This window comes from Meleagris gallopavo, chromosome 1 (assembly GCF_905368555.1).
Source record: "Meleagris gallopavo chromosome 1, MGAL_WU_HG_1.1, whole genome shotgun sequence".
NCBI classification, from domain to species: domain Eukaryota; kingdom Metazoa; phylum Chordata; class Aves; order Galliformes; family Phasianidae; genus Meleagris; species Meleagris gallopavo.
Genome location: NC_139404.1, coordinates 67,984,194 through 67,999,009, shown reverse-complemented (window position 1 = coordinate 67,999,009; position 14,816 = coordinate 67,984,194). Strand labels below are relative to the sequence as shown.

The 14,816-nt window shown below is 37.8% G+C and overlaps 1 protein-coding gene across 10 annotated transcripts in view; it reads left to right on the top strand.

Moving 5' to 3' along the window:
• The window catches only part of SCUBE1 (signal peptide, CUB domain and EGF like domain containing 1), a 210,023-nt gene that overhangs the window by 144,086 nt on the left and 51,121 nt on the right, over positions 1-14,816 (top strand). For all 10 annotated transcript variants that reach the window (XM_085232512.1, XM_085232532.1, XM_085232490.1 and 7 more), the window contains one exon: positions 12,243-12,365. In XM_085232512.1, the coding sequence (XP_085088638.1) occupies positions 12,243-12,365 (123 nt within the window). The remainder of the gene's footprint in view (positions 1-12,242; positions 12,366-14,816) is intronic.

Here is a 14,816-nt window from a genome sequence, read left to right as displayed (position 1 = left end):
TCAGACACAGGATTACAAGCAGCAGTGGGTTTTTTAAACAGGACCTCTGGTAAATCCAGAAAGGGCAGAGACCTGCTTGCTTTATACCCTTTTCTTCTGACTGTATTTCCACTGATAATAGCAGCACCTGAAATGGCATTTACTTCTGTGGTGTATATTTAAGACAATTTATGTAGTTAATAGAACAGCTGTACTCATGATTTTAGTACTGGTTCATGCCATCAGTGCTTGATGCCAGAGTAATTTGATGTACAGCAAATTAAATTTTGCTAACGCTCTGCTGACATGGTGCCTTATATTCATTGTTTGGTTTGGAAAATTGTATATGGAAAATGATGCCTTTGCCTTACTTTCATTTAAGGTACAGTGATGACTACTAAGATCAGTTTTTCACTTAAGTTAATAAGTAGCTTCTCTTTACTTGCTGCACATAGATAAAGCTATCTGGGATGGATTGTTCTGAGATATCCCAGAGCAACAGTATGCATGGTCCTCAGAGTCTGTGAAAAGTTAACTAAGGGAAAGACAGGATTGCTCTGAGTAGGCTTTTGTTTTCTAGTGGAAATACCACAATAGTAATAATGGAAAATTTTGCAAATGGAAACAGATTGAGATACACTGAGTTCTCAAACCCTCTATGAGGAAGCTGACCAATGCAGAGGTTGTCATTCTCAGGCCTTTATATAGACTGCACCTTCTGTCACTCTTCCTTTGATCTCCAAGGCCATTTTGTCCTTGCTGTGGACCAAGCTAGAACCGCTGTCCTGTCTTCTATGCGTTGGCTCTTAAAATGCACCAGCTTTGATTTTGTACCTTTTACTTCTCTCTGGAATTCCATGATGTCCTATTTTTTAGAATATGGTCAGAAAAATAGGTGACCCTGTGATAAAATAAACACATCAGTCTAGGTCATTCCTGATGGGATTAGAAGTGCTACATTGTATGGCTAAGATACCTGCTATTTGCACAAGCTTAAATGTATGTGCATTCTGAAATAATGTGGAACAGCTGGCATGCTCTGAACTCATATCATATTGCAATAACATGCTCATAAGCAAATAACCTAATCCTTACAGGATAACTATACAGGATATCCACCTTACTTACCTTGAAAATCTGTTTCAACTGAGTTGAAGTATTCCACTTCCCTTCAGAGTCTGACCAGTGGGGAATAAAGAGACTCCCTAATCTCGTCAGTAGAAACAAAATTTAAGAAAAAAATGAATGTTAATACAGGCCCGTGTTCTCCGATCACATGTGATAGTGAGGGACAAAATTCTTGTTCCTTGCTTTCCTTCTGTCTGCTTTGTCACTCTCTCACAAGAACTTCCTACTCCAGAAGAATCAGACTTCCTTGATTTTTATCAACATCAGGCACTAGCTTGTTTGTCAAAAACAGTCCTCATGATGGGTATGTGGTGTCTCCTAATAACACTTAAGTGTTTATCAAAGTGTTTTATCTTCAGCTGTTCTTTTTCTGTGATGACTTTCTCCCTTTTTCTCATCAACTTAAACCTAAGGTTAGTTTCCCATGAGTCAAATCAAGATCTAGTTTTCATAATTCATTATAAAGCAATTCTAGTTCCATCAGAGCCCTTACATGACTCTTTTTTCAAGCTGTAACAATGTACCTTCCTATTATTTGTGACTAGAAATAAGTGCATGTTCAAATATAAACGCCATTTGAGTTTGCTTCTCTGTACATTTAAATAAAAAGGTATCAGAAAGCAAAAGAAGCCAGATATTATGAGAAGCCACTACAGCTATGAATTAAGAAAAACTTGCCCTTCTCATGATGAATACAAGGCAATGAGAAAGAGCTGAAGCTTGGTTTATAACAGAATTTCACTGTTGAAGCAAACCCAAGATCTCACTGACTTTGTAGTTTAAAGAAGCTCAGAAGGATTGAAGTCAGATACAAATCTTGTGGCTGATCTTTTTTTTAATAACAAACAAAAATATTAAATGCAGAAGCCTCTTACATAAACTGTATGTATAGACACAGAGTGGTGACTGGACAGAGGAATGTGTTTGTATTGTGTGAGAAGTTAACAACTAAATAAATTGATGAACTTAAGAATAATGTGAAGAAAGATGCTAAGCTAAACTAGTGATTTTAGGAGGAAGCAAAATAGTCATTTTCTATATAGTTGCATAGGTTAAATGTGCAATTCAATGTTCAGTTGAAAATGACAGGGCTTTCTGTAAAATGGCTACTGGCAAACAATTTCCTAGCATTTTAGAGTGTTTCTGTAAAGGACCATAAGATCACATGTCATTTTATCTTAGTGAAAGCAACAGAAGCTCTATGAATCTCAAAATGCTTAAGTGATTTATGGAAATGAACATATTTCCTGGGTAGATGTTGCACAGCAAAGAATCTCCCTTCCCTTTCCCTTTCCTAATCCACTGCTTCTGAAAAAACATGGTGAAGAAACTAGAGACACTTGTGTTGAAGAGGCAACCAAAGGCAGGAAGTTGGTGATTTAGGACTATAAAACAATGGATGCAACTACTGAACTGAAGAAAAAAAGTAAAGAAAGGCAATATTAAACTAGAGGAAAGTTAACACTTTCATCATGAAAACAATGGTCCTGCTAGATGTTTGAGTACTGACAAGAATTTCTGAGAGCACACGCTTTGTGACATCTTTGGGAAAATAAGGACCATATTAGAGTGCAACCCAGTAAAGGCTTGCACAGGGAATTCCTTGATCTACCCATTAAGCATATGCATGGGCAACACTGTATAGATAATAAGTAGACTTGAGGTTGTTGGAGGAAGAAGATGCAAAGGAAATTTTTTAAGTTTGTTATATAGGGAGACAAAAGAAAGGTTAAAACTGAAAAGGAATTTTAAACAACAGAGACAGTCTTGAAGGACCCGAGCAAGATGTCTGCGAAAATTCATCAAGCTCAGAATTCAGAAAGGGAAAACTGATGGAAGATCAATGCCTGAGTTTGAACAAGCTGCTTATTTTAGAAGGGGTAGAGAAGACAAGGAAGACAAGGAAATCAGACTAGGACATGAGCTGCCAAGTAGCTACAAAAAAAACTTTCAAAACGTCTCTCTAAATGTGGATTAAAGAAGCAAACATGACAGCCTGCCTGCAATAGCCTCACTGCTAGGCCACAGCCATTTAATGTGTTTATACCAATGTTATCCAGTCTCAAGACAAAGAACAAATAAGAATAACCCAATATGAGGAAAATAGTCACGGCATCTGGCAGGCAGATGCAGTTTCTCAGTGAAGAGCTCTGTGTCATGCCCAAAGGGGAGCTATATTCATCTGTCCCAGTATGGCTGTCCTGGAAACAACAGTTTCAAGGCTTTGAAAAGACCAAAGGATGACTCAGAATTAGGATATTCTGCTTTTCTCCCTGACTTTACTAAAGAAAAGAGGGATTGGACTGTTGTCATTGCTAAGACAAACCTGGCACGTGTCAAGATGATGGTGCATCTGACAGAGGGAGAGGCATGGAGGGAAGAGAAGGATTGGCAGACGTGATAGTAAATCCATATGTGGTAGAGGAGAAGATGGAGAAAGATTCACCAAGAGGAAATGTATGGTATTTTGAGAGGAAAAGAATACAGAAAATGGTTGGTAATAGCTGGTTACAGGTACTCAGAAGTCTGGAAAAGTGGACATCAGATATTGGCTGATGGGTATATATTTCAAGTGGGCACCAATGCAATTGATTTTAGGTATGTAGACATAATCTGATCCAGACTTGCTGAGAGAGATGTGAAGTTCCAAGTCACAGTGAGGAATAATGAAACAGTAAACTCATGGCATTTAAAAACTGAGAGGAAATTCAAATTTTAAATAGTAACACAGGTGAAATTTGTCAGAAAGAAGAAAAGAGAATGGAAGGGAAAAATATATATATGTGAAATAGAACTGTGGATGACATTTGCCTTCTAACTGTTGCTGCAAATTTATCTCATCCAGACTGTGTGAAACCTTCCACTACCCCTTCCCTGTTTTGGGGAATTGTCTTATTCTTAGGTTGAAGACATTCAATTCATTTGTCAGCTGTAGACTCATTCTTGACAAGGCAAATATAATATAACAGATTATCTTCCATTTAAAAATTGCAGATTTGGATCAGCTGCCATGTAACTGAGTTTCATTCCTTCCCAAGGGTTCCATCTATCCCCACAAAATGAATCTGTGTGTACTAACTTAGGGTTTTTTCATGAGAAGGCAATATCCCTGCTCCCTGGAAACTTGCATTTGTTATTAGTCTTTGTGAACCTCCTCTTTGAAAATGTCAAATCCTTTAAATTAATGCTTGGGAGGGTCATATTTTGCATTTTGGTTGTTGAAAAGATCTTGCATTTATTTGACAAAATAAAATTCCCCGAGGATCAGCAACCACAGTTTATATGTAGAAGTGTAGTGTGTTTTCTGTAATTTGGGGGTCAACTACTTGCATAATAATAACCAACATTCAAAACTTACAGTAGTTTTTTTCTTTCATTATTTTTCATCATGTATTTCCCCTTGTTTTTTATATGGCTGTATCCTGCTCTCAGTAATGTATTTGTCTTTCCAGATACAGAACTGATCCCTGAATGGTTGAAGAAATATCTTCAAAAAGTTTTGGAGGGTTAACATTGGTCACCAGCCAATTTTCTTTGATTCATTATCAGTTATGAGGGATTTAATTCAAATCGTGAATTAATAGTATTCAACTATCCTTTTCAGCAAGGGTAGCTTTATCATAAAAAAAACCCACAGTTTTATAATGGGATTTTAGAGAGCATATCAGTGTCTTCAAATGTCCTTACCCAACAGCAATTTTATTTTTAAATTCTATTTAACTAAATCAAGCACAAGTATAGGAATTTTTAGATGCAGGGTGAGATTCTTGAAAACAAACACACAGCCTTCTTGAGGAAAGAGTAATTCCAAAGGGAAAAATAAAAATAACTAAAAGGTAAATTGAGTGAATGTGCTAAGCCCAAGGAATCTTGTATCTTTGTCCAGTAGCATCCACCTTTTTCACTTGCCCTTGTGCATTTCCTTGAGATTACATGGGGAGGTTGAATACTGTAAGAGCAAGGCGCTGTTTTTTAGTGAGAGTTAAAACTGATAATGTGCCCAGGGGTATTAGCTCAGCAGTTTTGTTTGATTTTTGCCTTGAGAGATACTGGATTAACCCCTTTACTGTAGCCATTGAGCATAACTTTCACCAATTCAAATAGTTCTCTGTCTCAGCTCCTCCTACATAAAACACATAAGCATTAAATATAAAATTATTATGATAATAGTGGCTATATGAATAATGAAGGTAGGTAAGTATTCAGCCTATATATTTGCACAGTTCAGTACCACCTCTTTAAACACAACCTGTAAGTGTACATGAGCTTAAACTGTCATTATTACCATTTGAGTTTCACAGAATCTAGTGTACTTAACTTCCCAGATGGTTTGTAAAAGAGAGACATTATTTGTTGTCCCTAAGTCAAAACTGCACACTTATTTCTCCCTCTCCAGTGTTTTATAAAAAAAATACTTCCATTAGTAAAATCTTACAGTAGGAGAAAAAACTGACTTTATTTTCTGGGATCTCTATAGCTTTTTTTTCTTTTCCCTTTTTTCTGTAAATTTTTTTTGCATTTAGCTCTAGACAGTATCAACTGTATCACTCACTCTCTTTGTATCTCCAGTCCACTTCACATTCTGGTATCACAGTCTTAAGACAACTTGCACTGTTTGGGTTGGTAGCATTGCACTAACATGTTTTTAAGTTAAAAAAAGAATTCACTGTTCAGCAAAATTTTTAAATGAAAATCCTTTCTTTTCTCAATACATTTAGTAAATCCCTTCCCTTTCACAAATGAGAAATCATGGCCTAAACTGTTCTGACAGCATTTCTAAGTTTTTCACTTTCAAAGCTTTTTGTGTTTTATAAATCTAATTAACTGTAATAAGAAAATAATGGGACATAATGTTTGTTTTACGAGGTGATTGATCTCTTGGCAGCCTGGCAGACTCTTTTATTGATTGGTTGGTGGATAATGTCAGAGTGGATATGTCCTGAAGCAGAATAGCTGACACCTAAATCCATATGTGACAGATTACCATCTGTGTTGGAAGACAGGTTTCTTTGTGAAATTGCAAAGATAACAGGTGAAAATGGAGAAAGTGACATGAGGGAAATGTGTTGAAACCTGCCTCAACCCTCCCATGCTATAAGAGCATTTACACAAAGCTCTCCATTTTGTGGGCAGCGTGTTTTCGGGATGAGGGAGATTAAATTTTAATTACACTCATTCCTGTCTGCCCAGTCTAGTTTTAGTTCTGTTAATTAGGAAAATGCCTTGCCCCACAACCTAACCATATAGCTAATTAAATAGATAACCTTCATTTGCTACTTAGTGGAACTTTGGTTCAGCAATGATTATCATACATTACAGTTAATTAGCACCATGGGAGGGAAAATGAGGATGTCACTGAAGTGCAAAACTCAAATTAGAGGTGCTATAAAATATGCCTTATTTCATTTTATAGCTATCTGATGCAAGGAAGTCACGCACTACCCTACCCGCCTCAGTTTCACATTTGTTAAAGGAGAAATAATTAAACTTATCTCTCCTGCAAAAGTGTTTGTAGGTTTAATGCAATAAAGTTGATAAGATCCTGGCCTTTGAAATCCTCAAATAGAAGATGCTGCGTAAATAGAATTATTCCTCTCTGAAATATGCAAAACATGTTAGAGGCAGTGAGCTTCGTTCAGAGAGCGCAGTCACAGATAGAATGGTGGAACAGCACATGTACTTCTTAAAGTGGACTGTGCCTGTACGGTTCTACACATATTCACAATGTCTTCCAGGATAAAACGCTACCAATACATGGTGTTGTGTCAAACCACTCAAAAGCCCAGACTAAAAAGGAAAAATGTCTGTAATTTGACAGAACTTTTTACAGTAAATGACTTTTTTTCAAAATGCTTTGTTCAATTAGAATAATTCATTTTAAAGTATTTGTCCTGAAAATATCAAGTGATAATTACCAATGCCTCATTACACAGATAAAATAAAGTAGGGAGGTGTTAAAACATGCCCAGACTGCTAGGTAAACTTTTTAGAAAACTGGACTAGGACTTCTAACTCCCTGTAATCTACCAGACAGCGTTTACATTTAGATTTTCTTGCAGTGCCACCACTTCTGTGTGCTCACATCCGCTGTTTGGTCTCCATAAATGTTCAGCAAGTGTTGATGATTGTCAGTGGGTCTCATATTTTTCTGCTTGGAGGAATTCAGTGAACACACCATTGCTTCATACTCACTTCCATGTCAGGTGCCTTTTTGCCAGACAGCCGTTTGCTGCTGTTTGTTACAACAAAATGTAATGGAATATCGGCAGGAAGGTTCAACCTCTACTGCCATACCACCACCATCTGCCTATGTTTCAATGGGACAACATAATAAAATAGGAGCCATTACTTTTGGAGCAGCCCTTGTAGTTTGGAAAGTGTTATTTAACACAATGAGAGTGTAGGTTATGTTTTTGTTAATCCCAAGTTACTTACTGTATTGCAAGTTACTCTGAAAAAATAAGAGGCAAATAAAAACAATTGTAATCTGAGCATTAGTAGCATTGATAACATTTATAATGTAGAGCGATGTGTGCTTTGTGCAAGCCTGTCCTGTTTGTCATACTAAGTAAGGCAGCTTGTTGGATTGTGCATTGGGGTGGTATTCATGTTTGGGAGAGTAAATTTGTTTTTCTGTGCATCTATTTCCCCAGCACTGACAAGGTTAAAGAGTTTTGTGGCCTGTTTTATAAAGTACTTTGTGGTCTGCATGCATCAGGGAACTAATACCTGTGTCAACAAGGCAACAATAGTTATAACGGTTAGGGAAGAGTGGTGATTTTTAGAAGCATGAGAAAAGAGAAAGAAAGAAAGGAAAGCAGAGGAAAATGCCACGAGTGGGAATAAAAAGCTAAGAAGAATTGGCAGACTAGCCAACTCTGCAGGAAACATGCCTACCAATATCCCCTGAATGTTGATAATAGCGTAATTAATCCTAACATGCTGTCTTTAGCAAAAACAAGAAGGGCATGACATTCCTGTAATTATTTTTGGTTGATCTTGGAGTATATTATTTTCCTGGAGCTAGGTAGCATTTTAATACTGCAAAGGATTAGACAGACAGAATCAGTTCAAATATTTGTCCAGCCATTGAAAAAAGAAGCCTAACTTCCGCCTGAGATGAGGCTTTGGAAATCTCCATATCCATCATTGTTTAAGAACTAAGTGAAGATTGCATGTTGATTACCCTTTCAGTTCTATTTAAGCAGCTTACGCAGAAAGTTAAATTCTAAGTTACTTAAAATCACTACTTTTTAATTTGTTCTCTGATTTGTGTGTGGCAAGGTAAAGCTTTCTGAGTTTGTAGCACATACACACTCATGCATGCACTCGCGTCCAGATTAGAATTAGATGAGTCTTTTTAACATGACTTATGCTCAGCAGAGCTTGAAAAGCTACAAAGTGAAACAGGAACAGTCATTCCCATCAATCTTCACCAGACTTCTGTGGTTTGTCCTTAGTCTGTTATTGGTCTGTGTCCCATTTGTGCAGGAGCTGTCATTTGGTGTTTGTAGCAGATCCATAGCTTGTATGAGCAAGGTATCGTTTAACTATATCAATGCTCGTGCTACATTAAGAGAAGTCCTTTTGGATTTCATTGCTAATGCACTGGCAGCCCGTCAGACCTCCTGGTCTGAAATGACCAGAGTGTTGTGTAAACACTGATTATCAGAGCATTTCACATACAACCCTTGTGGAGAAATACAGCTCTTTATATGCTCTTGTATTTCTAGGGATATGGGGGAACAAAGCACTGTGGAAAGTTTGAACCACTTTTTATGCAACTTGCATTATCAATTGAAAACAAGCCACTTCAAAGCTATGTTTGAAAATAAGAGTTTTATAATTTCTACAGACAGTCCCAATCATAGAAGATAATATGGAGATTTGACAAAGTAATTTCAAATCTGGTAGAGATATCGTGATGGGCTTCCAATGTGTTTTTCTTCCCCTGCATGGTAGGCAGATACAGCATGGAAGCATACTCTCTGTTCACAGGAGCCACCTGACAAAGGTGGTACCAGTCAGTTTAGAGATAAATGGGCCCCTCTTCTCACACAGTGGAATCATTTATTTTCACATGGCTCATAACACAAATTATTTATAGCTGTGGAAAGAAAAATAGTGGGGATATAGGCTTGGTGCAATTTCTGTGAACCAGTTAGACACGATGTGGTTGGATACTGCTCTCTTTCAAGTGAAATGCAGCAATGTACTGCTCTCCATAGAGTGAAATAATTTTTACATGCCTTGTCAGTCTCGCTATGGCCATGGAAAGAAATACAGTGAAAGCAGAGACACTGGCGCTGTTTGTGTTATTTAGAATGTTTTTGCAGCTAACAGTTTTGACCTCTATTCTGTTTTGATGGTCCTGGTTTCAAAAGGCCACGTCATGTCATCCAGCGAGAAGAAATGAATAAAAACTTTCTTTTCCTGTGGACTCTCCCAGGTTTTGCGTAGATCCCGGTTCAGGATTACTCCAAAGAATTGCTGGTGTAAAACTGATACGCTGCATTGTCAGTGGAATTGAAATGGATTAACAGCTTCAAACCTACCCTCTGAGGCCAGGAAGGTTTCATTTTTGTCCCTTGTGGACTGCAGAGACCCTGAAAAAAAAGTTAGCGAGACTGTAGTCTGGAATGTAACATGTGAAATCCAAGGGCTATCATTTAAAACATCAATCCTTCAGAATGGTGTTTGACGGCTGCAAGTAATTTCTGCTTCATAGCCCAGAGGTCATGTTGTTCTTATCAAGGGTAAAGGAGACCTTCCTCATGACAGATGACTGTTCTGTGTGTTTATGATAACAATATATTAGCGATTTTAATTTACATTTTAATTTGTCCAAAAGTTTTGTCATGGCAAGGTACATCTGTGCTGTGAAAAAGGATGGAGCAGTTGTGGTAATCCATCACGAGAAGTGTACAAGAGACCCAGTTAACACTTGTTGGAGCTAGGAGAGATAACTCACGAGAATGGAAATGGCTGGGGAACTAGGCCAACTAGTCATGTGTTTTCACCACTGATCTGTACCTGTCCTTGTAATCATAGTTGAAACCAGATGGGTTGCTGCCTACAGTCTCATGCTGTTGTGTAGAGCATCCTGCAGTGTAATCTTCACTAGGTCAGGTTGGGAGCCTAAGGTTATCTGTCCTTGGCTAGTCTGTTTCAGTCACCAGAACTTGAGGATCACAGACAAGAAATAAGATTCCTGCTGTCAGCTCAGTTTGAGGACTCTGTTACCTGAGACAGAGATTGCATTTGGGCAAAGCACTCAAGGCTTGATACCACCACATCTGCAATCTATCATTTTACCTTCCTGCTTTTAGTAGGATTGAATGCAAAGTCCACTCATGTGCAGAAGCAGATACAAAACCAATAAACTGTAGTATTAGTTCTAAGGTTTCATTTCTGTTTTCCATATGTCCAGTTCATGAGCAAATTTTTTTCATTATACTTGCCATTCTTGCTCATTGGAGTAGTATGTCCTCCTGAATGTATTTCGGTTAGTGTCCATGCAGCAAAGCACTATTTAGGAAAGTGAGCTGAATTTGCTTCTGAGCTATTAAAATTTCTAGATTAACCTCCTCGCTCCTCTTACAGACATATTTGGCTGCTTTTTGTATTCCATGTGCAGAAATGTGGTAAGAGCCTTATTACTTTCTCATGTGTGTAATCATGTTTTCAAAAATGAGTGAATAAAAGACCCTCAAAGTCATCTTAAATTTAAATCATTCTAAATGCCCCCTTCACTCACCAGCATCGTGCTATACTTGATAAATTTCCATCTCCACGTTTTAGTTCCTAGCTTTGTGTTCTGCAGGAGTTGTTTTTTAAATGATCAGCTGTTTCTTCAAAGTTTCAGAGCTTATAGTAAGAAACTGTTCAGTAGCAAAGATCACATTCCACTTATTTTTCTGACGGATCTCATTTTCTCTTCCAGAAGTATGCAACCAAGGCTCAAACATATTGCTTCTTTTGTTTGTATCTCTAAAAAGGCCTATATTTTTGCAGTATTATTCTCCTGAAAAAGTAATAGGTTTGGGTTTTTTTTTCAGAAAATCTGCATCCATAGTTTTGTAAACAGGGAAGGGTGGAAAAGTGCCCTGCATTTCAAATGAGGTGAGCTATCGTACCCATGTTACACAAGCTTTTATGGACTGAGCATTCCAGATTTTCAAAACTTTGGGGAGAAATTATAAGGTGTAGGAGGTAGATTCAAGGTGGACCTCAAGGATCACCAACCTCCACCCCCCCTGCCACATGCAGGGCCACCAACCTCCATATCAAATACTTGACCAGGCTGCCCAGCACCCCATCCAAACTGGCCTTAAACTCTTCCAGGGACGGGGCACCTACAACCTCTCTGGGCAGCCTGTTCCAGCACCTCACCACTCTCTTGGTAAAGAACTTCCTCCAGATATCCAACCTAAGTCTTCCCTCCCTCAACTTAAAATCATTTCCCCTTGTCCTGCTGTTATCTACCCTTGTAAAGAGTTGACTCCCCTCCTGTTTGTAGGCTCCCTTTAGATACTGAAAAGCTGCAATGAGTTCACCCTGCAACCTTCTCTTCTCCAGGCTGAACAAGCCCAGCTCACTCAGCCTGTCTTCATAGGGGAGGTGCTCCAGCCCTTTGGTCATCTTTGTGGCCCTCCTCTGGACCCTCTCCAACATACCCTTTCATTTCTTTATATAGTAATAATGGAAGTATTTTGTGATAAATCAAATGTGTTTTACTTCGTGTTTGTTGTTATTTCATTTTTTCAAGTGTTCTCATGTTTTGAGAGTTCCTGTGTTAGGCAAGAGATTAATGTTTTATGTGAGCGGAAGTCTTCTGTTAGGTAGATCACTACATCTACAAAGGATCTTCCCTGAATAGTTTTTAACATCAGAATACCTCAGTTTGGTTATTTACTTTTTCCACTGCTGACAGAAATACTTCTGTCTCCAGAACAATTCAGCCATAGCTCTTTAGTAAGCCTTGCCAGAAAGGTTTGGGAAGGGATACATCTGATGAACTTGTTTCCTAAAGGGACAGCAGCCTCCTTGGGAATCTGTGTAAACTCCTATACTCCTGACCTAAAATACTCTATTTACAGTCATGAATTAAATTTTTGCCCCTTCATTCCTTGCAGATATTGATGAGTGCTTGGTAAACAATGGTGGCTGTGACCATTTCTGCCGAAATACAGTTGGCAGCTTTGAATGCAGCTGCCAGAAAGGCTATAAACTACTCACAGATGAACGGACCTGTCAAGGTAATACATCATTTATTTTACTCTTTGTATAATGAAGTTGTTAATTTCAATTGATGAGGTGTTTTTTTTTCTCCATTGTAAGGGGGAATGTAATTTTGTATTAGAGATCTTAATCACACTGTCATAGGAAGTAAAGTTAGAAAATACCTATCAGATTTTGATTTTCTGAAGTTGTTTTAGAACATTTTTGGAAATTTCTTGCTTCATTGTTTTCAGTGTCCTGCTGAAGCAGGAAAATCCCTGTGGTGTAGTGGAACTAGCAGAGGCAAAGATTCTAGTGTTCATGTCCTCTAATTTGCTGTGATCTCTGTGGGACAGAAGCATACCTTATTTACAGTGAATTCATTTGGAGTAACTTACTGGAATAGAGCGTTTGCAACAGTTAAAGTGAAAAAATAGTTTAATTTGTGAGCCTACTTTTTCTCAATAGAATTAGCTTATAAAAGGAATTCTGAGAGAATCCAAATGAAGTATGATTTATGTCATGTTTGTTGTGTGCTTCATGATTTGTTACCGAAGTCATACAATATAATATACAAATATTTACAAATATAAATTCTATGACTAGTTAAGTGTGTAACTATTTTAAACGTGTGAATTCTATAGCTTTATTCTGTAGAAGCCTCCTCAAAAAGACTAGAAAAATAAGGATGCGTCATTTGGGAGAGAAAGGGAAGAAGGAAATATTCATGGAAATTTTTCTACTGGGATTGCCTTTTTATTCATACATGATTATTTGCATGGGTTTTGAACACATAAAAATTACAAAGTCCAAAACAGCAGTACTTTAAAGCTTCTTTGTTCATCAGCAAAGGAGGAAAAAACGTCTGAAGATCCATACGTCTTTCCAGAGATTTTGCACTGCATCTCGTTGATACTTCTGTTGCCTAGGAAGCCTACTGCACCATGAGTTTGTCAGTGAGAAGTCAGTGCAAGGTTACTTTAATGCTAGGACATGATGGGAAAAGCTCAGATTGGCACAGTGAGTTCCACATGTTTAAATAGAAATAATGTTGAGTCACGTCAAAAAGTTGTAAGTTGCCAAGTTTTGATACACCTGCTAAAACAGAGACAAAATGTGAAAAAGAAATATTCCTTTCATGATGCCTATAGAGATAGTTAGGAGTGCTTTCTGTTTCTTGAGTTTCATGTGTTGTAACATGCTCTCACTGTCATATCAGTAAGAGGTTTTGCCACTGAAGTCATTGTGAGAACAACAATGAAGAACTCAAGACCTGCATTCTTGTTAGGCAGTAGCTAGTACAAAATGTGTTTGTTCATGATGCAAAGTCCTAATAACAGACTTTGAAACCTACCTGTAAATAATCAGGTACTTGTGATAATGAGAAGCTGGAAACAGTTCTGTAAACCTTGTTTGTGAGAGTTTTGTCTCTTCATGTGCCTGGGATGCTTAATGAGTGACTTGTTGGTAACAGTACATAGCATGCAATGAATGAAGCAGTAGCTCATCTTCTTCTCACCTTCATGGTCAGACAAGAATTGAAATCCAAACATCACCTGGCCATCCTAGTTTTTCCATTGTCAGTGGGCAAGGGTGGGCACTCTGCCTCTACAGGGTATGTTGATTGCCCTGTCAACTGTAGCTTATCTGTTGGCCCAACAGCCTGATTAATGCAGGCTTGGAGAATTCTTAAGTTGGAGAATTTGCTTTGCTCCCAAAAATGTAGGTCCTTCAAAGTGTGCATTGGGGAGGACAGAGTTATTTCCTGTTTGAAGTCTGAGGTATTTGGGCTGTGGAGACTGATACAGCAGCTGTGGTATGACGCCAGCTTTGTTGAAGGAGCACTCCTCAATAATTTAGTTCCTGTCTGGTGCTTAAGGTGGTAATAGGTGATTCAGGCAGTCAGAAAGCCTGCTAATAAAGAAGGAAGGTAAGTGAATTTATAGATCAACAAATCATTGATGTATGAACCACCTGTACTTTGCTGCTCCTCTGCAAAGAGAATATAGTTAGTGGAAGTGTTTATAGATATTAATGTCAGGTCTGACAGAAAAATGTGGTTTGGGGTTAGTGATTCTGCTGGCATATAAATCATCTATAGTTTTTTTTGGGGGGGTAACAACCATTCAATATCTACCATAGAACATGACTGAGAGATCAAAAAATATATATTTTGGCTATATCATCCTTATCAATGTATGAATCAAAACCTTTTAATTTGACTCTATAAAACTTGTGTTATGTCTGTTGTTTTGATTCATAATAATAGAGTTTTTATGACTTACGATTTTGCTGTCAGCATTGTCTTTCTCTTCTGATTTCCATTTTGAAACTAAAGCTTATTGTCAATTACAAATCAGTGTTTACAAATACTAATTTAGGACCTTGGAAGTGTATGTTGTTTTGGTCAAAGCCCCATTTTATTCAGATGGCCTTCCCAGTGTATAGGGAGTTAGTCTTCAAATGAGTCCATCATTCACATCCAGGAC